This window comes from Thamnophis elegans, chromosome 12 (assembly GCF_009769535.1).
Source record: "Thamnophis elegans isolate rThaEle1 chromosome 12, rThaEle1.pri, whole genome shotgun sequence".
NCBI lineage: Eukaryota > Metazoa > Chordata > Lepidosauria > Squamata > Colubridae > Thamnophis > Thamnophis elegans.
Window position 1 is genome coordinate 10,318,023 of NC_045552.1, and position 23,622 is coordinate 10,341,644.

General features: G+C 46.0%; 1 protein-coding gene across 2 annotated transcripts in view; it reads right to left on the reverse strand.

The window, feature by feature from the left end:
• Positions 1 to 400: 400 nt before the first annotated feature.
• LOC116515442 (leucine-rich glioma-inactivated protein 1-like) overlaps positions 401 to 23,622 on the reverse strand; it is a 31,509-nt gene continuing 8,287 nt past the window's right edge. For both annotated transcript variants that reach the window (XM_032227486.1, XM_032227485.1), the window contains exons 3-9: positions 17,167 to 17,238; positions 13,978 to 14,049; positions 12,820 to 12,891; positions 11,154 to 11,323; positions 7,797 to 7,961; positions 4,503 to 5,008; positions 401 to 1,709 (exon numbers count right to left, since the gene is read on the reverse strand). In XM_032227486.1, coding sequence (XP_032083377.1) covers positions 1,404 to 1,709; positions 4,503 to 5,008; positions 7,797 to 7,961; positions 11,154 to 11,323; positions 12,820 to 12,891; positions 13,978 to 14,049; positions 17,167 to 17,238 — 1,363 coding nt within the window. In that variant the 3' untranslated portion in view covers positions 401 to 1,403. The remainder of the gene's footprint in view (positions 1,710 to 4,502; positions 5,009 to 7,796; positions 7,962 to 11,153; positions 11,324 to 12,819; positions 12,892 to 13,977; positions 14,050 to 17,166; positions 17,239 to 23,622) is intronic.

Genomic DNA, 23,622 nt, shown 5'->3' on the forward strand with positions numbered 1-23,622 from the left:
ACTGGGGAATAGAAAACAGGCATTAAAACGTACTGGGTGCAACCAGCAGATGACTGTAACATTACTTGATGTAGATCTGCTTTGGGAAAAACATCTGCTGAACGCATTAAAATGTTCACCAGAAAATGCAGCCTATCTCAGTGAAAGGTTGAGACAGGCTTCTAGTCGGACAGAGTGGGAGGCAGACCAGTTAACAGCCTGGGCTGCTAATCCCAGTTGAGATCAACGGGACTTATTCCTAGGGACGTAGCAACAGCACTTAGACATATACCGCTTTAGAGTGCTTTACAGCCCTCTCTAAGCGGTTTACAGAGTCAGCCTATTGCCCCCAACAATCTGAGTCCTCATTTTACCCACCTCGGAAGGATGGAAGGCTGAGTCAACCTGGAGCCTGGTGAGATTCGAACTGCCAAACTGCAGGCAGCCGGCAATCGGCAGAAGTAGCCTGCAGTACTGCACTCTAGCCACTGCGCCGCCGCAGCTCAAGTATAACATACAAAGCTTATATCATAAGACATTTAAAGGGGTTCCAAGATTCTTTGGCTGAGTTCACACAACGTTTTGGGCCCATGATTTGGGATAGCCAACCCTCCCCCACCCCCCCAAAAAACCCCTCATATGATAACTTAACACCGTGGCCTGGTTTCCACACTAGATTAAGATCTCCCCCATCAAAAAAACCCTGAATCCCAGCCGATCAATTCCCTTCTACATGGCTCTGTCCGCATTGTGTGAATTCAGCCGTACGTTGGTGTTTTGAGCAGGCACGCATAGGTTACAGTTATCTGATGCAGGATTGCACAATTTTTTTTAAAAAAAAGAAATGTTTTCAAAAGAAAACAGAGCCGTACAAGCAAGCAGGCAAAATAAGCAAAAGTGGGGAAAAAATGTTTCCAGGAATCCATTAAAAAGGGAAGAAGAAAATCCAACCGAATCAACCTCATCCTTGTTAGGGTGGGGAGGGGGAGAAGGAAGAATGGAAATTCAGAGAGAATTCTGGAGAGGATTCACCTCCCTATAAAGCCAAGTGTCTTGTTGGTGAGGGGTTTTCTGGCTTAACCCCACTGTAAAACTGCCCTTTCCGGCAACGGCAGCCTCAGTTTATCATCATTTGGCAGGTCGGAAGGAAACAAAAAACCTGCTGGCTTCTGCTCCCACTCCGGTTGCATTTGCTAGTGATTGATTATGGCTCTTAAGTCGCCCAGCTCCCACCTGCTGGCCAGCTGTTATCTCCGGCCATTGGAGAAGTGCATCCTCAACAGCATCTGGTGTCCCCCTAGTGGATGCCTCTGGTACTGCACTTCCCGGGAGCCAGCGGTCTTCTCCTAGGCTGCTTCTCCCTGCGGTAGCTGCCTCCTACCTGCGATCAATGCCCTCCCCCACCAGCCCCACTGTCGCTGGGCTCAGGCACTCAGGTCAATGATGAGGTGGCGGTAAATGTGTGTCTTGCCCTTGAAGCTGGAGGCAATCAGGAAGTCTTGCTTGTCAACGTTGAGGTGGGCAAAGGAGCGCGGGGCCTGGGTGTTGAGCTCCTGGAAGTGCTGGAAGAGGCCAGTGATGGGGTCATAGCGGTAGACTTTGCTGAAGGAGTAGTCATTACCAAGGAAGGCGTAGCGATATCCGGAGATGCTCAGCGGTTGGAAGACCATGGAGCCGCGGGAAGGCATCTGCTGGACATCTCGAAACATGGAGCCGTCCCAGTGCATCACCTGTGGAGAGGAGAACAGGACTCACATGCAATTTCTGGGAGATGGTTTCAGTCAAAGGGTGTACAGGTGTGCAAGCCCAGAGCTGCTACTAAAACCGCAGCAAGTCTTAGAAAGGTGGGAGTGTTATTATGGGGGGGGGGGAAGGAACCTAACGTTAAATCCAGATGCAAGGACAATGGGAAAAAATGGGAATCAACCGAGGGGAGGGATTTCGTTTATTTCTCAGTGAGCAATCTACCTGATTCATAACCGATGACACATTGGAAAAGAAAAACCGATTTATCTTGTTCCAATAAATTAGATTTGATTGAGCCAAGATTGAATCATGTGCCTTGGCATTTTCTCTTCTCCAGGGATCAGACCTAGCAAGAACCATTGGCATAGATTTAATGTACTTAAGGTAAAGGTTCCCCTCGCATATTATGTGCTAGTTGTTCCCGACTCTAGGGGGCGGTGCTCATCTCTGTTTCAAAGCCAAAGAGCCAGCACTGTCCGAAGATTTCTCCGTGGTCATTTGGCTGGCATGACTAAATGCTGAAGGCACACGGAACGCTGTTCCCTTCCCACCAAAGGTGATCCCTATTTTTCTACTTGCATTTTTACATGCTTTCAAACTGCTAGGTTGGCAGAAACTGGGACAAGTAACGAGAGCTCACTCTGTTATGCAGTGCTAGGGATTCGAACCGCCAAAGTTCTGACCTTTCTGATCGACAAGCTCAGCATCTTAGCCACTGAACCACCACGTCCTTAATGTACTTAATGTAGGAACTCATTAAAATCCCAGAATTTCTAACTGGAGGCCTTATAGGCTAAAGACGGCAAAGACAGCACAGGTGAAATTGGGTTAAATAACCCAACTCTCCGATCTGACAATGGGAAGGAGGTGCCTGACTCAGCTTTGTCTCTGAATGGACAGAGTTGTTTTGAACTTGAAGAGAAAGGACGAAGAATAATCACCTGTATCCATCATCTTGCCAGGATAAAACTAAACAAGTATACAATAGCAGTCACACTAACTTCAGATAGCTTATTCTTTGGACCATCATGTACGTATGTATGTGCTATTTATCATTTGTTCAATTTATCGTTGCTTTGTCTGCTTATGTGCTTCCACTACAAATGGTAGCGTGACATAATGGCCACCAAAAGGACTCTCATCAGAAGCTCATCAGATAAGGTTCTGCTTTGCCTTTACAAACACTACAGAAATACACATTTGAGTAAGGCTGTGTAAGTGCAGGAATCCAGATTTATGGGTCAATTGATGGCTGCCCAGTCTTGTACTCACGATCTTCCATCAAGAAGATGGGATGGCAGGATTGGTGTTCTGAGCATTTGGTACCATATGTTAAGTCTTTTCAACTATTGTAGGCTTTCCTAATCATCATCATTATCTCCATTTTACAACCCCATAATCCCTTGTGGGGTGGAGTCTGGGCAATGGAGCTAGCTGAGTGTTTTACTGGCTGGATGCACTCCCTGTTGGCAATGTGGAGTTTTGTTCAGCATACACTGTATATATTCTCAGTGTGGCCAGAGAGAGAAATATCTGCCTCTACCTAGGATAGAACTCACGGCCTCCACCTCTAGGCCACCACACCACTCCAGAGGCTTTCCTAACGATGGGTAAGAATTAAGAAAGCTGTCATTCAATGTAACTGGAGGTCACTTCTAGATCTCCCCAGCTTTCAGGACATCAACTTGAATAAATTGTGCTTCTCACTGAGACATGTTTTTAAGTGGCAGCAGATAAAAAAAGTTTTCACGAAGCACAAATATATTCCCCTACAGGCAGTGGTGGCAGTGGTGGCAGAACCAGTTGGTAACTTTCTAAGCAGTTCGGAGAACCGGTTGTTGGAAGAAATCGCATTTTGTTTTTTTTCCACTCTACAGAGCTAATCCTATAAGGAAGGCAGGAAGGAAACATTCTGGTGTTGTTTCTAGCCTAATCTTTATTGCTCTGCTTACAGAAAATGCCTCTCTGGTTAACCCTTATTACATTGTAACAGCTAAGGCGAAGCGCCCATCAACATGAGTGATGTTGAGTTGGCCATGACCACCCAGTCACATGACCACCAAGCCCCACCTACTCTGCTGGTCATTAGGGCAGAGAACCAATTGTTAAATTATTTGAATCCCACCACTGCCTACAGACTATGTTCAAAGCTCCATCAAGTTTACCTTGAAAATGCCTCCAGATCCTAAGGCCCACACATGTCACTTATAACCTCTGATCTACAAGCCACAATGGTTGGATTCCCCCAACCTGCTAGGCCAGTGATGGCGAACCTTTTCAGCACCGTGTGCCCAAACCAAAACGCTTGTGCATGTGCGTGCGCCAGAGTGCCAGAAAACTGGAGACCAGCTGGCTGGTGCCTGTGTCCTGTTTTATGGCCATTTTGGGGGTCATTTTTCAGGCTGGTTTTCGGGCCATTTTGGGGCCAAAAATAGTCTGAAAACAGTCTGAAAATGGCCCTAAAACAGCCTGGTTCTCTGGCCATTTTGGGAGCTGTTTTCATGCCATTTTCTGTGCTCTGGTGCCCACAGAGTCCAGCTGGAAACCATGTGCACCCGAAACCAGAAGAGTAGCTGGCAACGGCGCGTTTCCCCCCAGAGAGGGCTCTGTGTGCCACCTCTGGCACCCATGCCATAGGTTCGTCATCACGGCGGTAGGCCAAATAGCCACATTCCTGGAGGTTGTAGATAAACCACATCGGGGCTGGGTGAAATCCATGACCCCAGTGAAGCAGGTAGTGTACAGAGCCGACTAACCACCCCAACCTCCAATCTCACCTTAGAATCTCCAAGGAAGCGCGTCAAACAAATGTACACGTCGTCCTTGACCTTGAAATGCTTGACAGCGTAGACGTCATCCATATCAGGAATGTCCGTGCGGCGCACGAACTGCTGCTTGTTCCACTGGTAGACGACAGGGCGCTGAGAGCTGCTGGCCAAGATGAGGTGCGGCTTGCCTGCAATCTCCAGGAATTCAGCATCCGTGTCACGATACCAAGAATGCAAGGACTGGTGGGAATAGAAGCCGTGGCCGTTCCAGCGGTACAAGGTGGTCGAGCCGGCCTTGGAACTGTCAGCCATGATGAAATACCAGTCTCCCTCCATTCGGAAGACCTCGATGTCGTTGGGCTTGCGGATGCGTGAGCTCTCGATGACCTGGGTGTGCAGGAACTGCCCTGTAGCTTCGTGTCGCTTGTAGATGTGGGACCCTCTAAAGAGCTGAGCGACAACTACAAAGAGTTCTCCCTCAATCACCAAGGGCTTGCAGACCACGGTGGAAGAACCTGAGAAGGAGAAAGGTGGAGTCACTCAAATGTGATGCTGGAAGTCTTCTTACATTGCAGTTATCTATTTAATTGCTGTCACGTTGTCTTAATTATGACATTGCCATTCGGATGACTAGAAGATCTTCAAGGTCCCTTCTAGGGATTGATTGACTGGATTTGTACTGTTTCTCTCAATGCTTTGGAGGCAGCAAAGAATGTAGAAGGTCAGATAAGAATGTCATGTCCTCCAAGTACCGTATTTTCCAGATTATAAGATGCACATAAGACGCACCAAGATTTTGAAGAGGTAAATTTTAAAAGAAAGTTTTTGCACTCTGCAGGCCTCCCAAACCCTCTGCATGCCTCATTTGTTTTGCAAAAAAAGGGGGGGGCATGGAGAGGCTTTAGGAGGCTTGTAGAGTGCTCCTTGGGGCTGGGGGCAGCAAAAATGAGCAAATACGGCCCATTTTTTGTTCTTTTTGCTCCTCCTCAGCTCCCAGGCGCACTTTGCAAGCCTCCTAAACCCTCTGCACGTCCATTTTTACAAAGGGTGTGCAGGCGGAATATAGCAAAAGTGCTATATTCAGTGTATAAGATGCACCCAGATTTTCACCTTCTTTTTTTGGGGGGGGGAAAGGTGTGTCCGAAAAATATGGTAAATGGTTCTTGATACCCTACTCATATTCAAGACAATTCAGGAAGCGATCTATTTGTTTTCGAAGTGTGATAAGCCCTTCTAATAGTGTACTGTTATTTTTTCCCTGCCCAAATCTCAGTGGCAACATGGGCCCCTCCCATTTTGCTATGAAATGGCAGTACTTGACAGCTGCAAAGAATCAGCGTGTAGCATAGAACAGTGGCCCTCAGCCTCTTGGGCATTGGGGACCAGTTCCACGGAGAGCGTTTTTGCATGCTGTTTACATCCCGCAGATGGGGCTTCATCTGTTTGCAGGGACCAATTGCTGGCATGCCGCAGACCACTTCCAGTCCATGGAGCAGGGGTTGGAGACCCCTGGCATAGAAGATTTATTCAAGCCTATACACAACAACCCGGTTAACTAAAGTTTAACACTAAACTGGCGTCAGATAAAGGTCAACAGAATTCAGGATGGGCTGGGTTTGGAGTGCCTGTGGGAATTGAATTGAATTGAATTGAATTGATTTTATTTGTAGGCCGCCCTTTTCCCCGAGGGGACTCAGGGCGGCTCACAGAAAACCAGGGAGGGGGGAATACAGCACTAAGACGACAACACATAATAAAATAATAAGCAACATGCATACAACATTCGGGCGGGGTAATGGTCCTTATCCCCAGGCCTGACGGGTGAGCCAGTTCTTCAAGGCTGTGCGGAAGGCCTGGACGGTGGAGAGGGTACGAATCTCTACGGGGAGCTCGTTCCAAAGGGTCGGGGCCGCTGCTGAGAAGGCCCTCCTCCTTGTGGTTGCCAGCCGACATTGGCTGGCCGATGGAATGCGGAGGAGGCCTAACCTATGAGATCTTATAGGTCGTAGGGAGGTAATTGGCAGAAGGCGGTCTCTCAAGTATCCAGATCCACTGCCATGTAGGGCTTTATGGGTGATCAATAGCACCTTGAAGCGCATCCGGAGATCGACAGGTAGCCAGCGCAGCTCGCGGAGGATAGGTGTAATGCGGGTGAATCGGGGTGCACCCGCGATCACTCGCGCGGCTGCGTTCTGCACTAGCTGAAGTCGCCGGATGCTCCTCAAGGGCAGCCCCATGTAGAGCACGTTGCAGTATTGCAGTAATGCAAGGATTCTAATCTGATGACATGCTTAACTCCACCCTCCAGCTCCGACTTATTCATTATGGGGTGTAGCAGTGGTGGGTTTCAAAAAAAATTGGAACCTACTCTGTGGGTGTGGCCTCCTTTGTGGGAATGGCTTGCCAGCCATGTGACCTGGTGGGAGTGGCTTGCCAGCCATGTGTTTTCCCTCTGTCTCTCTCTCTCTCTCCTTCCTTTTGTCTCTCTGTCTCTTTTTTCTTTTTTTCTTTCATCTCTCACTCTTTTTCTTTCTTATTTATTTATTTATTTCTTCCTTTCTTTCTCTTTCTTTCTCTCTCTGTGTCAGTCTGCTGTCTGTCTGTCTGTGTGTGTGTGTGTGTGAGTGGTCGGTTTCAAAAATTTTTGGAACCTCTTCTGTAGGTGTGGCCTGCTTTCCGGGTCCACTGGTGGAACCTCTTCTAACCGGTTTGGTAGATTTGACGAACCGGTTCTACCGAATAGGTGCAAATTGGTAGGAACCCACCTCTGGGGTGTAGGTTGGTGCTGCTGAGTGATACCCATTGTATGTTTCTGAACAATGAAGTGTCAGGCCTGCAGCTTTCTTTTGGATCTTTGGCCTGCCACATCTTCTATTATACTGCTATGCATTTTCTATTGTGGGAAAATGGGAGGGGGGCTTGTGTGGAGTTATCTACTGTGTAGCACAAACAAAATTCTTTCCAGAAAATCAAGGTCATCCTTTGTCTCTGCACCTGACCGGAACTGGATGGGTGGAACTACCAGCATGGCAGTGGGAGATTGGACCATGTGACGGAGTCGTGTGTGGGGGCATGATCTTGAACTTTCAACTAGGTAGGGAAAACCCGGAAGCTTTCAGATTCGGGTTTTCCCAGATGTGCCAACATGGCTCTTTTAAGAAATCGGAACTTTGAACAATACTTTGCCTTGAATTCTGAGTTACTTTTGGATGCTATTTGGAACCCTGGCATGAAAGCAATATTTCCACCTAGTAATGCTGGCAGGAGAAAAGTGATTGTGCTGTGTGTTTCTGGGTTCCTTACCATTGATAGTGGCATAGCTGCGAAATTTCCCACTCACGTGGTCCCACTCCAGGAAGTTGCACCGTCCAGTAAAGGGCTGTGCAATCACCAAGTTCTCTTCATCATGGTAGACGAATGTTTCTATTGAAAGAGACTGCTCTGGCAACGTGTCAAAGAGGACAAGTTCTGTGGGGAGAGGAAGGTGGGAATTAGCATTCGATCAGGGGTGGAATCTCGCGACTCTGGTGGCCCTTCAACTATTCAGAAAGGGAAACTCACTTGGCAGCCTGGAATGCAATTAATTAATAGATGCATTTAAGCAAGGGCCGATGCTGGGTTTAAAGGTTCCATGCACAACATCTTTGATTTGCTCATCATGGTTTCATTTTGCTGTCCCTTATGGCTGATCCACAATGATGAATCCTGCTGGGTCAACCCAGAGCAAGGGAGAAGTATTTGCAAGCCTGAGTTTCTTGCATCATCACCTTGCAAAATTTAACTGTGTCTTCACGCCTGGCCTGACGTTGCTACTGAATGGCTTGTTTTGAATGCAACAAGGAGCCAAATTTAGGTTTCTTCCTGGCTCTTCCCAATTCTTGGAATTGCATCCCCCAGCATGCTTCCCAAAAGTCAAATTCAGCTTTCAGACTAACAAAAGAGCCAAGTATCCAGAATATTGCTTCCAACAGTGGCAACCAAATGTCTATGAGATGCTCACTAACAGGTCATGAAAGCAATTAAGCTACGGTCCGCCACCAACCTACAGCACCCAGCATTCAAGGAAATAAGACCGCCAGAAATAAATGTTGTATATAATCATCATTGTGATGAATAGTCCTTGCAGAGTCCTCTCCCAGCCTCTCCTCCTGGGATAATAAGTCCTCTCCAGAAGATTCTGAGGATAAGGACCATCAAGGCAACACATGACATCAGACCAATGGGCAAGAACACACTTCCTAAGAGCCGCTGCTCAGCCTGTCATTCAAAAGAACCCAAAGTTATTTAAATTAAAGTAGGCACCTTGTGAATATAAGCCAACACTGACTTCAGCAGGATCATCCAGTTTGGGAAATATAATGAAAAGAAGTCTGGGAAAAAGACACTACAAAGCCAAGCCAATCTGTTGTGACCCAGCAGGAGCCGTTGGAGCTGCCACCAGACTCCGATAGCGAGGGGCCCTCTGAGTTGGCTCTGGAGGATGTGGAGGACCCTGGACAGGGTTCTGACTCTGAGCAGGGCGCAGAGAGGCTGGTTGGCCACCAGGAGGCACCTGAGCATTGGACCAGTGGGGAGGAGACAAGGGAGAGTGTGCCGGATGCCAGCAGTGAGTTGTTCCTGGATGCCCGGCACCGAAGAGCTACTAGGCGTCAGGAACAGTTGCGCAGTTACAGGAGATAATTGCACTCAGCTGGTGGTCATTAGGCTCCTCTCCAGACTATAAAAAGACTGCTTGTGCACACGCCCTTCTTGCAGAAGTCAACACAGGAACAAATGTTGGAGAACATTTTTGTGAGCTTGGCAGGTTGGATTGCTGCCAAGCCTTATTTATTTATTTATTTATTTAATTTATAGGCCGCCCAATCCCGAAGGACTCCGGACTTATCTATGTTGGATTGCTGCCCAAGCTTGTCTGTGCCGGTTTGCTGCCAAGTACCTGTCTGTCTGTTAATTAAATGCCGTAACTTATCTTTGGCTCGGAGTGTGTGTTGGTGTGGGATAAGGGGTATCAGAACACAATCTCTGCCTACATCAAATTTCCCCTTTCTGTTGGCCACAAGATGTGCTTGTATGGGACTTCAACTCCCAGAATTCCGAGGTTTTTCCAACACATCTGAAGGATGCCACTGATTTAGATTAGAATTACTACATTTCCTAAAAGAGATAGAAGCTTCGTAAGTATCCACACATCACGAACCACTTTCATTTGACAAATCTGGACACTTTCTAATAAAGGAGAATTGGTATTTTCTTAAGCACCCTCTCCACCAGCAATCAGCACCAAAACCAGCACAGATGAACTCCAAGATTCACGTCAGACCATCAATCAAGTAAACAAATACCCCAATTAAGAAATTGCCAAAGAGCCAACGGTAAACAGTCCAACCAAAGAATCTCTAAAACCACCCCCACCAACATCAACAGGGCAAGCCACCAGAATATAAACTGACAGCAAATCCCACTCCTTACTGGCACTGATGACGTTACCTAGTTTGGGTAATGAAACGTCTGAAAGAAAACAAGCAAGCTCAGAGAGCACCAAGGATCCCTGTACCCTTTCTGTTTGTCTCATCTGAGATTCATTCAAACTTCTTCCATTTTCATAGCTACAAATTCCCTTTTGGGAATTGGCTGCTTGAATCAAGCCTGCAGATCAGTGGTGGGATTCAAATAATTTAACAACCGGTTCTCTGTCCTAATGACCAGGTGGGTAGGTGGGGCTTAGTGGTCATGTGACTGTGTGGGCGTGGCCAACTCAACATCACTCAGGTCGATGGGGGCTTTGCCTTGGCTGTTACAATGTAATAAGGGTTAACCGGAGAGGCAGTTTCTGTAAGCAGGGCAATAAAGATTAGGCTAGAAACAATACCAGAATGTTTCCTTCCTGCCTTCCTTACAGGATTAGCCCTCTAAAGTGGGGGAAAACAAAAGGCGATTTCTTCCAACAACCGGTTCTCCAAACTGCTTAGAAAGTTACCAACCGGTTCTCCCGAATAGGTGCGAACTGGCTGAATCCCACCAATGAACTGTGGCCTCCATGGCAGGGACTAGCGTGGCCCTTGAAAGCAGGCAGATTGTCCAGCTAGGCTTTAGGCATAATATCAACTCCAAGCAAGAGTCATCTTGAATTATAATTTGGAGGACTATGGATACACCAAGAAGGGAGAGCTATTTCCAACAATATTTTCCAAGAAGCTTCAGGTCGTGTGGGCACCAGCATGTTTCCTTCCTGCCTTCCTTACAGGATTAGCCCTGTAAAGTGGGAAAAAACAGAAGATTTCTTCCAACAACCAGTTCTCTGAACCTCTTAGAAAGTTAAGAACCGGTCCTCCCAAATAGGTGCGAACTGGCTGAATCCCACCACTGCTGCAGATAGAACCTTTTCCCTACAAGTCAAAATAAATAAAGGTCTTTTTTGATACTCAAAGACAGAAAATGCCGAATAGTCAGAAGGGCCACTTATGAGCAAAAAATAGCCAACAAAGACCATTCTTCTCCCCCATTATGGAGAGACAAAGGAAAGAGCTAACCCATTTGGCTGACCCTTCCAGGATACCGTAGTAATACTTGCTGATTGAGGCTGCTCTCTGTCTTTGACTCAGGGTAGGGTTGGCAGTCCTTCCTCGCTGGAGGGAACCCAAAGCACAAAGGATGACCTACCAGTGGTGATGCAATTGAACCCTCCAGGCCTCAGTTCGCTGAGACTTGTGTGGTTCAGCTCAGCCGGCGAGTGGCACTCGATGGGCTCCACCAAGGCGCTGGTGTGGCTGAGCCATTCCACCAGCCATTTCAGCTTACAGTCGCAGTGGAAAGCATTTCCCCGCAGGTCCCTGTTGAGAAAGAAGTTGGTGGGTGATCAATAGGAGGGCAGATGGCAGCAAAACCTTCACCCGAGGCCAACTTCGTGTCTTCTGGGGTTGGGGTGGGGTATGCCTTCCCATGCTTCAAGCACTTGGAGCTGAGGATGGTTAATTCTTTTGCCAGCCCAGCTCTCTCTTGCTATAATTCACACCCTTCTGTTCTTCCTCCAAGCCAAAACCAGGAAAAAAACATACATCATAGAATAATAGAGGAGATTATGAACGCAAGATAGAAATGTATAGAAGGGAAAACATTAACTGCAAAGAAACCAATTCGGAACTGCTGTATGATATACGATGGAACTTATTGTTCCTATGTTGTTTTTAACTCATGTGTTTGTTGATGTGCTTATATGTTTAAAATAAAAATTAATAAAAAAAAGAATAATAGAGTTGGAAAGGGAGTTGGAATGGACCTCGGAGGTCTTCTAGTCAAATGGTTATCCAATCTCTTCTTAAAAACATCCAGTGTTGGAGCATTCACAACATCTGAATGCAACCTGTTCCACTGATTGATTGCTCTCACTGTTGGGAAATGTCTCCTTAATTCTAGGTTGCTTCTCTCCTTGGTTTGTTTCCATCCATTGTTTCCTGTCTTGCTTTTTTTGGAAACTAGTTGGACTCCCTCTTCTTTGTAGCAGCCCCTCAAACTGCTATCATGTCTCCCCTGGTCCTTCTTGTTAGACTAGACATACCCAATTTCTGTAACCATTCTTTGTATGTTTTCGCTTCCAGCCCCCTAGGCATAGCCCTCAAACCATAGGCAATCTTGTGGAATCTACAAGCCGGCCAATCAAACTCTGATAGTAAAATTGCGAGCGGGCTTCTATTTCCTTTGTGAAAAAATCTTTTGTTAAATTAACAGTATGAAAACCTACTAAAACTACACTTTGGGAACTTCCATTCAATCCTTTGGCCATCAACTGTTTTTGATTGGGAAGTTTCGTTTCGTTTCATTTATTGGTTTTGTATTTCCCTCCACTCCTGAAGGACTCCGGGCGGCTCACAATGAAACGGGGGAGGGGATAAATAAGACAAAACAAACAATATTAAAAAGCACAACAGTCACAGATGAGGCGGGGCTGGATATTTCAACAGCCCCCAGCCTGCCGGAACAGCCAGGACTTAGTAGCTTTACGGAAGGCCGGGAGGGTGGGTAAGAGTCCGGATCTCCACGGGGAGCTCGTTCCAGAGGGCCGGAGCAGCAGCAGAGAAGGCTCTTCCCCGGGGAGTCGCCAGCCGACATTGGCTGGCAGATGGAACCCGGAGAAGGCCGAGCCTGTGTGATCGAATCGGTCTTTGGGAGGTAATTGGCAGGAGGCGGTCTCTCAGGTACCCAGGTCCGATGCCATGCAGGAAGGCAAAAGACCTTGTGCCCTTTGGTAGACCTCACGTTAGGCTGAGTAACAACCTTTTCTATCCAAAACCATACCCTTCTTTCTTTCTCCTGGACCCACACAACTTACACTGAAGTCAGTGAATCCAGGCCTCGGAAGAGGTGCCTTGGTAAGGTCTGCAAGTTGTTGTTGGCTAAATTCCTGTGAAAAATGGAAAGGGAAAAGATATCGTTCTTTTTGAAAAACATATACGGAGTCGAGCTCTGTAGCTCAATGGTTAACACATCTGCCTAAGAGGCGATAGAGCACAGGTTCGATTCCCAGCAAGGGCATGGCTAGCTGATGAGAGCTAAATAGCTTGAAATAGATCTATACTAGTCTCCCTTTATTTATTTATCAGCACAAACATAACATACATACATACATACATACATACATACATACATACATACATACATATATATATATATATATATATATATCAAAACAAACATACAAATCCTCCTTCTTTACATACTGTAGAAAGTGTATCAGTTGGTTACAAAAAGGCTTTCATTCATCTCTTCCACCGTCATCAAATATAATTCATATTAATTCTAATATCTTAACTCGGATATTTATTATATTACCATCATCATACCTCCACTTTTATTTGACTATGATTATTTAAACGTCCTTCATCATAAAATATACCATGATTTAATACATAACCACATACTGGCATTTCATTTACTAATTTATAAAATCCTCCATTAACATTAAATCCTCATATCCTGTTCTAGCTAAACATCCATAATATTTAATGCCAAAATTTTCTAATCCTCCTTTCCAAAAAATATCCTTCTTAAAGCAAGTTGGCAAGTTTGGGAACATCATGTGTCTTGCATGATGGCAATAAAACAGTCCCAATGGAAGAGAATATTTGTGGTTCAGGGCTGAAATGCGGAGTCTCTCTGAGCTTGCAGAAGTTTCATTACCTAACCAGGTAACCTCATTGGTGCTGATAATGTTACCTTGTTGGGAAATGAAAGGTTTGCAAGCAAATAACTTGGAACAGCACCAGGAACCAAAAATAAAGGAGACTTTGGGATAGTTAAGGAATCTAAACCAAGCAAAATTATTGCCATCTTAGGCTAAGTTACTAGTGAAATCCTCAAAGCATATATGTCACTTTAAGTTTGCCTAAAATAAAATCTGGATATAAAATCTAATAAACAGTAAGTAAAGTTTGCCAGAACCTCCAGAAGTCCAAAGAGGAACCAGGAAGATGTCCCACAAAGTACTCACAGATGAAGAAGAGTCTTCAGGCCTCTGAAGGCATTCTTGGAGATGGCTTCTAGTCTGTTTTGTTCAATGAACCTGGAAGAGAAGTCCTCGTAAGTCTCAAGAAAGGAGGAAAAAAAAGGACGGGGCAGGGATTAAGACGTTGGACGAAGGATGGGCTAATGTCAACCCTCAGATCATGGGGGGATTTGGGCCAGTCAAGCTTTCTCAGCTCAGCCTGCCTCTCAGGGCTGTTCCTGCGAGGAGAAAACCAGGAGGGGGAGAACCTCTGCTACACACTGCCTTTTGCTTCTGGGAGAAAGGCAGCACCATAATTTGACAAATAAACATGCAAAACAAAAAGGCAAATGGGCTCTAAATCTGGGACCAGCCCAGAGGTGGGTTCCTACCAGTTCGCACCTATTCAGTAGAACCGGTTCGTCAAATCTACCGAACCGGTTAGAAGAGGTTCCACCAGTGGACCCGGAAAGCAGGCCACACCTACAGAAGAGGTTCCAAAATGTTTTGAAACCCACCACTGGTCCTTGGATATGATTATTCTACACTATCATGCTCATATTTATAAAACTCAGTGCCTCTGTGAAAGGTAAGGATGACTACTGCGTTTGTGGTGCAATCAGAACATCGCGTATGTTGAAGTTGTTGTAACGCAAACCAAAGATGCCTTTTAAAAAACAAGTGTACATCATATTCTTATGCATGCCAGTGCTGTGTGTGAGGTAATTTAAGGTGGTTCTGACAAGTGTCGTTGGCATCTTCATAGCTGGTCACATGGGCGGCAAGCCACTCCCATCCAGTCACATGGGCAGCAAGCCACTCCCACAAAGGAGGCCACACCCACAGAGTAGGTTCGAACATTTTTTGAAACCCACCACTGGACCAGCCACATACAACCGTCTGGATGTTGGAATGAAGTTTCATGAATAAAGGAAAATAAAGCTGACTGCACATTTTACTGTAGATATATTCCATTTTTTGATTCCTTTCGGACTTAAGACAGTTCATAGAACATAGAATCATTGACTGGAAGGGACCACAGAGGTCTTCTGATCCAACTGCTGCTCAGGACAGGTGAGTTTACACCATCCTGATCAAAAGGCTGCCCTGTCTATTTTTGAAAACCTGGAACCACAATCCTGGGAACCAAGGGGGTCCACTGATTAATTGTTCTCACTGTCAGAAAATTTCTTCATACTTCTAGGTTGGATCTCTCTTTAACAAGCTTTCACACATTACTTCTCAAGTGCTTTGGAGAATAAGTCAATCCCCTCTTCTCTGTGACAGCCCCTCCCAACACAGTCCCATAGCTACAACTCAATCTCTTAAACCTTACAAGCCCCTCTCTTCATGAGCTACAGTCCCTGCCTCTTCTCTGCAATACAGGTGAAAGTCGAAAAATTTGAATATCGTGCAAAAGTTCATTTATTTCAGTAATGCAACTTAAAAGGCGAAACTAATATATGAGATAAGACTCATTACATCAAATAAAGCAAAGCAAGATAGTACAAGCCGTGATTTGTCATAATTGTGATGATTATGGCTTACAGCTCATGAAAACCCCAAATCCACAATCTCAGAAAATTAGAATATTACATGCAATCAATAAAACAAGGATTGTACATAGAACAATATCGGACCTCTGAAAAGTATAAGCATGCATATGTACTCAGTACTTGGTTTGGGCCCCTTTTGCAGCAATTACTGCCTTAATACGGTGTGGCATGGAAGCTATCAGCCTGTGGCACTGCTGAGGTGTTATGGAAGACCAGGATGCTTCAATAGCGGCCTTCAGCTCTTCTGCATTGTTCGGTCTCTTGTCACTCATCTTTCTCTTGGCAATGCCCCATAGATTCTCTGTGGGGTTCAGGTCAGGCGAGTTTGCTGGCCAATCAAGCACAGTAATCCCACAGTCATTGAACCAGGTTTTGGCAGTGTGGGCAGGTGCCAAGTCTTGCTGGAAAATGAACTCAGGATCCCCATAAAGCTCATCTGCGGAAGGAAGCATGAAGTGCTCCAAAATCTCCTGGTAGACAGCTGCGTTGACCCTGGACTTAATGAAGCACAGTGGACCAACACCAGCAGATGACATGGCTCCCCAAATCAACACAGACTGTGGAAACTTCACACTGGACTTCAAGCATCTTGCAGTGTGTGCCTCTCCATTCTTCCTCCATACTCTGGGTCCTTGGTTTCCAAATGAGATGCAAAAGTTGCTGTCCTCAGAAAAGAGGACTTTGGACCACTGAGCAACATACCAGGTCTGTTTTTCTTTAGCTCAGGTAAGACCCTTCTGACGTCGTTTGTTGTTCAGGAGCGACTTGACAAGAGGAATACGACATTTGAAGCTCATGTCCAGAATCCGTCTCTGTGTGGTGGCTCTTGATGCACTGAGTCCAGCCTCAGTCCACTCCTTGTGAAAGTCCCCAACACTTTTGAATGGCCTTTTCCTGACAATCCTCATCCCTGCTGCTTGTGCACCTTTTTCTTCCACACTTTTCCCTTCCACATAACTTTCTATTGATGTGCTTTGATACAGCACTTTGGGAACATCCAACTTCTTTTGCAATGACCTTTTGAGGCTTTCCCTCCTTATGGAGGGTGTCAATGATGGTTTTCTGCACAATTGTCAGGTCAGCAGTCTTTCCCACGATTGTGATTCCTACTGAACCAGACTGAGAGACCATTTAAAGGCTCAGGAACCCTTTGCAGGTGTTATGGCTTAATTAGCTGATTAGAGTGGGACACTTTGAGCCTAGAATATTGCACCTTTTCACAATATTCTAATTTTCTGAGATGGTGGATTTGGGGTTTTCATTAGCTGTAAGCCATAATCATCACAATTATGACAAATCACGGCTTGAACTATCTTGCTGTGCATATAATGAGCCTTATCTCATATATTAGTTTCACCTTTTAAGTTGCATTACTGAAATAAAAGAACTTTTGCACGATATTCAAATTTTTCGAGTTTCGCCTGTACACAGCAGTCCAGATGTTGATAGACTGCGGCTCCATCCACCCTCACCAAAGCCCTTGGTGGAGGTAAGAAATGAGGGTCACTGTCCCATAACACGGGAAGGGGTGGTGCTATCCTGTCCTTGATCGAGATCCTTGACATCAACCCATCTCGGTCCCCACTGATGTATTCGCTACTATTTTCCCACCCACCCCGCCCCACTGTTGCGTACTTACAGATATTCCAGGTGTGTCAGTCCCACAAAAGCGTCATCCCCAATCAGTTCCAGGGAGTTGTAGGTGATCAAGCTAAGGGGAGAAGGTTGGGGGGAAAGCAGGCAAGCTGGTCAGTTGAAAGAAATACGAAGGAGAAACAGCCACTTAGAGGGTTCCCCAAAGGAAATGCCACCTATATGATGAATAGAAGTGCTCTGAACAACCAGGAGTGTTGCAGGATGGGAAGATAAGAAGACCCTATGCTAAGGGTTAGGGAAGTGACGGCCTATGGCAGAGGTGTCAAACTCAATTTCATTGAGGGCTGTGGTTGACCTTGGGAGGGGGCGCAGGTGGGTATGGCCAACTGTGTGGTTGTGGTCAGCTTGGTGCCACTCACTGACCGTGGCTGACTGTGTAGGCATGGCCAACTGTATGGTCGTGGCCAGCTTCACGCCATTCCCCAAACTGCTGGGATGTTTCCTCTTCACATTGGGTAGACTGGGACAAAGCAACATGGGGCCGGCCCCTTCCATTTTCCAGGATGGGTCCTGTGAGCCACAATTTTTTTAAAAAATTATTTTAATTTTATCAATTTCATATATACATTCACAATTATATGATCTCATAACTGTTATTAATAATATGTATTTATAACAATTTTTCCCTACTGTTGACAATATACTTGAAGATTGCTTTTTTAACATCCCATAGATCCATCTTATCTTACAATGGTCCTACTTCTTCTTCCCTCCCTCCCTCTTTCCTTCCCTCGTTTCTTCTCTCCTACTCCCCTTCCTTCCCTCCCTCCTTCCCCTTCCCTCCTTCCCTCCTTCCTTCCCTCCTTTCTTTTCTCCTTCTCTCCTTCCTTTCCCCCTTCCTTTCCTCCTTCCTTCCCCCCTTCCTTCTCTCCTACATTCCCTCCTTCCTTCCCTCCTTTCTTCTCTCCTTCCTTCCCTCCTTTCTTCTCTCCTTCTCTCCTTCCTTCCCTCCTTGCTTCCCTCCCTCCTTCCTACCCCCCTTTCTTCTCTTTCTTCTCTCCTTCCTTCCTTCCTCCTCTCCTTTCCCTTCTCTCCTTCCCCTTCCTCCCCTTTACCCTTCCCCTCTTCTTCCCATTCCTCCCCTCTTTCCTACTCTTACATTCCCTCCCATTCTTCCTCTGCCTTTCCCTTTCTCCTATTCCTCTCCTTTCTCCTCTCCTTCCTATCTGTGAGCCACAATTGACCACATCAGACACAGGCCTTGTGTTTGACACCCCTAGCCTAAGAGGATTCAGGCTTCAGGCTAGAGAGGAGCCAGGGTTGAGGAGGCCTTGAGGACAAAAGGTCTTGAAAAATCTGTGGGGAGATGGCCCAGCAAAACTGGGATTAAAGCTGGCAAGAGGTAAGATCTGATGCCTATAAAGCTCCCTGCAGCTAAACATCTATGGGGATTCTCAGCCATCCAGGTCACGGTTATCCCAAAGGGGCTTTTTCCAAAAGGCAACTGTTCTTTTTCTCTTTGAAGAATGTTTTATTTCTCATCCAAGAAGCTTTTTCAGCTCTTACAGGGTTGTGGGGAATGGAAGGATTTACATTCCTCGCAGACAGCTGGTCATTTGCATCCTTTTTATAGAGTCGTCGAGGCCACTTGGAGGTCTATCTGTGCCGTCAGGGTCACCTGAGCAGTGCAAAGGGGCGTGGAGCCTTCTTGGGAACTATTGAAAGGTCTGCGTTGTGGACTTGTGCTTTCTGCAGGATGTTTTCTGCCCTGTGTCCCTTCACCACTGAACATAGGGACAGGCTGTTGGGGGTGCAGACAACACAGGCTCATCAATCCTTCCATTCCCCACCACCCAGTCAGAGCTGAAGAAGCTTCTCAGATGAGAAGCTAAACGTCTTCAAAGTCCAGTTGCCTCTTGAAAAAGCACCTTTGCGGGGCAGATGTCACGGGCCGGACAGCCTTCGATCCGACCGAAGCGTAGTGCATAAAATTATCTGCTACAACGTCCTACCTGTCAATGACTACTTCATCTTCAACCACAATAATACACGAGCATACAATAGATACAAACTTAAGGTAAACCTCTCCAAACTCGATTGCAGAAAATGCGTCTTCAGCAACAGAGTGGTCAACACCTGGAATGCACTACCTGACTCTGTGGTTTCTTCCCCGAACCCCCAAAACTTTAACCTTAAACTGTCTACTGTCAAACTCACCCCTTTCCTAAGAGGTTTGTAAGGGGCGTGCATAAGCGCACCAGTGTGTCTACTGTCCCTTTCCTAATATTCCCTTGTATTTATATTCATTTCGTATGCTCATAATCATGTCTATACTTATATCTGTTATCTAATTCATGTTTGATGAAATAAAATACCGTATTTTTCAGAGTATAAGACGCACCGGAGTATAAAACACACCAAGGTTTTGAAGAGGCAAATTAAAAAAAAAAAACTTTTTGCACTCTGCAAACATCCCAAAAACGGCCCGTTTTTCACGAAAATGGGCCCGTTTTTTGTCCCCAAAAAAGGTCATGGATATCCTTTAGGAGGCTTATAGAGTGCTCCTGCGGGCTGGTGGGAGGGGAAATTGGGCAAAGAATGGGTCATTTTTTGCTCATTTCTGCCCTCCCCAGCCTTCAGGAGCACTCTGAAAGCCTCGTAAAAGCGACGCATGGCCATTTTGGTGAAGAGGGTGGGGTTTTAGGAGGCAAAAATTGCTGTATGCAGTGTATAAGACGCACCCAGATTTTCAGCCTCTTTTTTGAGGGAAAAAGGTGTGTCTTATACTCTGAAAAATATGGTAAACACATAAATAAAGCAGCATCCGTAAGAAAGCCTGGGACAAGATGACCTGCATCACAGGTTTAGTGACGATGGTCCTGCTCGACAGGTTTCCTCCCATCCCAATCATAAACACCGTCCCCATTCCGTTCCCCCTTTATAATCAACCACCAACTGGTTTGGGCTGAAAATATTTGCAGATATTCATCTGCGCATTAAACCCGGATTGTAGAAACGATCTAATTGTTTCCCTTGGTCTAGCAATGAGTCAGAGGTCATGTAGAGTTTTTAAAAATCCATTTCTCAACCTCGGAGATGAGTTTCGGGAGCACATGACGTGGGGGGGGGGGAACATAGCATGTCTTGAATGAATGCCTTTCTCGGAAGGGTATTTTTAAATCAGGGCCCATCTGGATAGGCACATGGGATCAGGAGGCTTCCAAGACCCAAAATATCCAAGATTAGTAGGCAGCTCATTGATAAAAGAAGAAAAGAAACTAGCCACTATTGCTTTCCTAACGTCTGTTTCCTAGGTTGCAAATGGGGGGGGGGGGGAAGCCATATTTTTCATTATGCATGTTTTCCATTAAAATAAGTTTAGTTACAATGGCTAACTAGTTCAAAAGCAGGCCCAGTTTCATATGTGGAAACCCCAATACCCTCCTTTATAGGATGAGCACATAGGTAGTCCTTGATTTACGACCACAGTTGACCCCCTCAAAAATTGCTGTTGCTAGGCGAGACGTTTAAGTGAATTTTGCCCTGTTTTACGACCTTTCTTGCCCCAGTTGTTAAGTGGATCGCTGCAGTTGTTAGTGACAGGGTTGTTGAGTGAATTTGGCTTCCCCGTTGACTTTGCTTGTCAGAAGCTCTTAAAAGGGGATTCACGTGACCCCCCCCACTCCCCGGGACGCTGCAACCGTCATAAATATGTGTCAGTGGCCAGGAATTTTGATCACATGACCACGGGCATGTTGTAGTGGTCATTAATAGCAATAGCACTTAGACTTATAGACCAGTGGTGGGATTTACTTATCTTCCCTATTGGTTCGCAAATGTGAACCCGCTCGCTTAGCTTGCACATGCCACCTTCTGCGCATGCGCAGAAGATCGTGCATTACGTCGGCCGGGTGGGCAGAGCCTCCTGCAGCCGCCACTAATGGTTCGCCCAAACCAGAGAACCAGAGAGAACCGGCTGAATACCACTTTCGACATAGATTTATATACCACTTCACAGTGCTTTACAGCCCTCTCTAAGTGGTTACAAAGTCAGCCTATTGCCCCCCAAAAGCTGGGTTCTCACTTGACCCACCTCAGAAGGATGGAAGGCTGAGTCAACCTTGAGCTGGTCGGGATCAAACTCTTAGCAGTGGGCAGAGTCAGATTGCAATAGCAATAGCACCTAAACTTATATACTGCTTCACAGTGCTTTTACAGCCCTCTCTAAGCGGTTTACAGAGTCAGCCTATGGCTCCCAACAATCTGGGTCCTCGTTTTACCAACCTCGGGAAGGATGGAAGGCTGAGTCAACCTTGAGCTGGTCAGGATCAAACTCCTAGCAGTGGGCAGAGTCAGATTGCAATAGCAATAGCACCTAAACTTATATACTGCTTCACAGTGCTTTTACAGCCCTCTCTAAGCGGTTTACAGAGTCGGTTCCACCACAAAACCGCAGTAAAGTGCGTGTGACTAAAGCGCGGTGACAAAACCGCACCGTCAAAACCGCGCGACAACAGCGCACCGACAACAGCGCGCTGACAGAAGCGCACTGTAACATAACCCTAAAAATAACCCTAAACCTAACCCTAAACCTAACGCTAAACCTACCCTAAACCTAACCGTAAACCTAACCCAAAACCTAACCCTAAACCTTACCTTAAGTTAAATGGCGCTTCTGTCGGCGCGCTGTTGTGGGCACGCTGTTGGGGGCGCGCTTTTGACATCGCGGTTTTAGCACCGCGGTGTTGTCGGTGCGCTTTAGTCTACCGCGGTTATGTCGTGCCACGTACAGAGTCAGCCTATTGCCCCCAACAATCTGGGTCCTCGTTTTACCAACCTCGGGAAGGATGGAAGGCCGAGTCAACCTTGAGCCTGGTGGGATTCGAACTGCCAAATCGCAGGCAGCCGGCAGTCAGCAGAAGTAGCCTGCAGTACTGCACTCTAAGCACTGTGCCACCATAGCTCATTAAGTGTGAAAAATGGTTCTGTCACTTGTTTCAGTGATGATGTAAGTTTGAATAGATGAACGGTTGCAAGCCAAGGACTGCTTATATTATGTATGCCAGATGAAAAGCTTATACATGTTGATGTTCCCAGGGATGCTAATTCACAAGCGAGAACAGGTAAAATAGCAATTGGCCCGTTCCCCAAATCCACACACATGGGAATTTAGATGGTTGCTGAATGAAGCTATGTAGCAGCTTTGCAAAATATACTCATCCAAAGAAGTCTGTATAACAGGCAGAGGCATTGAAAAGACCTACTCAGGATGAGAGCTAATCAAGCATAGCATGCCAAGGGAGCCATCATGGTTTGCAACTATACAATACAATAGCAGAGTTGGAAGGGACCTTGGAGGCCTTCTAGTCCAACCCCCTGCCTAGGTAGGAAACCCCATACCGTTTCAGACAAATGGCTATCCAACATCTTCTTAAAGACTTCATGTGTTTGGGCATTCACAATTTCTGGAGGCAAGTTGTTCCACTGATTAACTGTTCTAACTGTCAGGAAATTTCTCCTCAGTTCTAAGTTGCTTCTCTCCTTCATTCGTTTCCACTCAGGTGCCTTGGAAAATAGTTTGACTCCCTCTTCTTTGTGGCAACCCCTGAGATATTGGAAGACTGCTATCATGTCTCCCATACTCCTCCTTTTCATTAAACTAGACATACCCAGTTCCTGCAACTGTTCTTCATATTTTTTAGTCTCCAGTCCCCCAATCATCTTTGTTGCTCTTCTCTGCACTCTTTCTAGAGTCTCCATATCTTTTCTACATCGTGGCGACCAAAACTGAATGCAGTATTCCAAGTGTGGCCTTACCAAGGCATTATAAAGTGGTATTAACAGTTCATGTGATCTTGATTCCATCCCTCTGTTTATGCAGCCTAGAACTGTGTTGGCTTTTTTGGCAGCTGCTGCACACTGCTGGCTCATATTTAAATGGTTGTCCACTAGGACTCCAAGATCCCTCTCGCAGTTACTACTATTGAGCAAGGTACCACCTATACTGTACATGTGCATTTCGTTTTTCTTGCCTAAATGTAGAACCTTACTCTTTTCACCATTAAATGAGAATTGAACTGACTGAGAAAAATATGGGTTTAAACACAACTCAACAGATAGACAAAGCCTAGAGATATGCGTTGCCCTGTGAAAGGTGCCAATGGATGAAAGCTCAGGCATTCATCAATTAGCAGCACAATTCTAGATTTGTATTTGTATTTATTTGTCTTGTATGCCGCCCACTCCCGAAGGACTCCGGGCGGCTCACAATAGACAAGGGAAGGGGGAAGACTAGACAAAGAAAACACTTTAAAAACAAAACCACAACATTCACAATTTCCGCGGGGCTGGATGTTTCACAGGCCCCCCGGCCTGCTGGAGCAGCCAGAACTTGGTGGCTTTGCGGAAAGCCGGGAGGGTCGTAAGGGTCCGGATCTCGACAGGGAGATCTATTAACTTTGCAGGGAATCTTACTGAAGTCAGGACATGCTAACTTCAT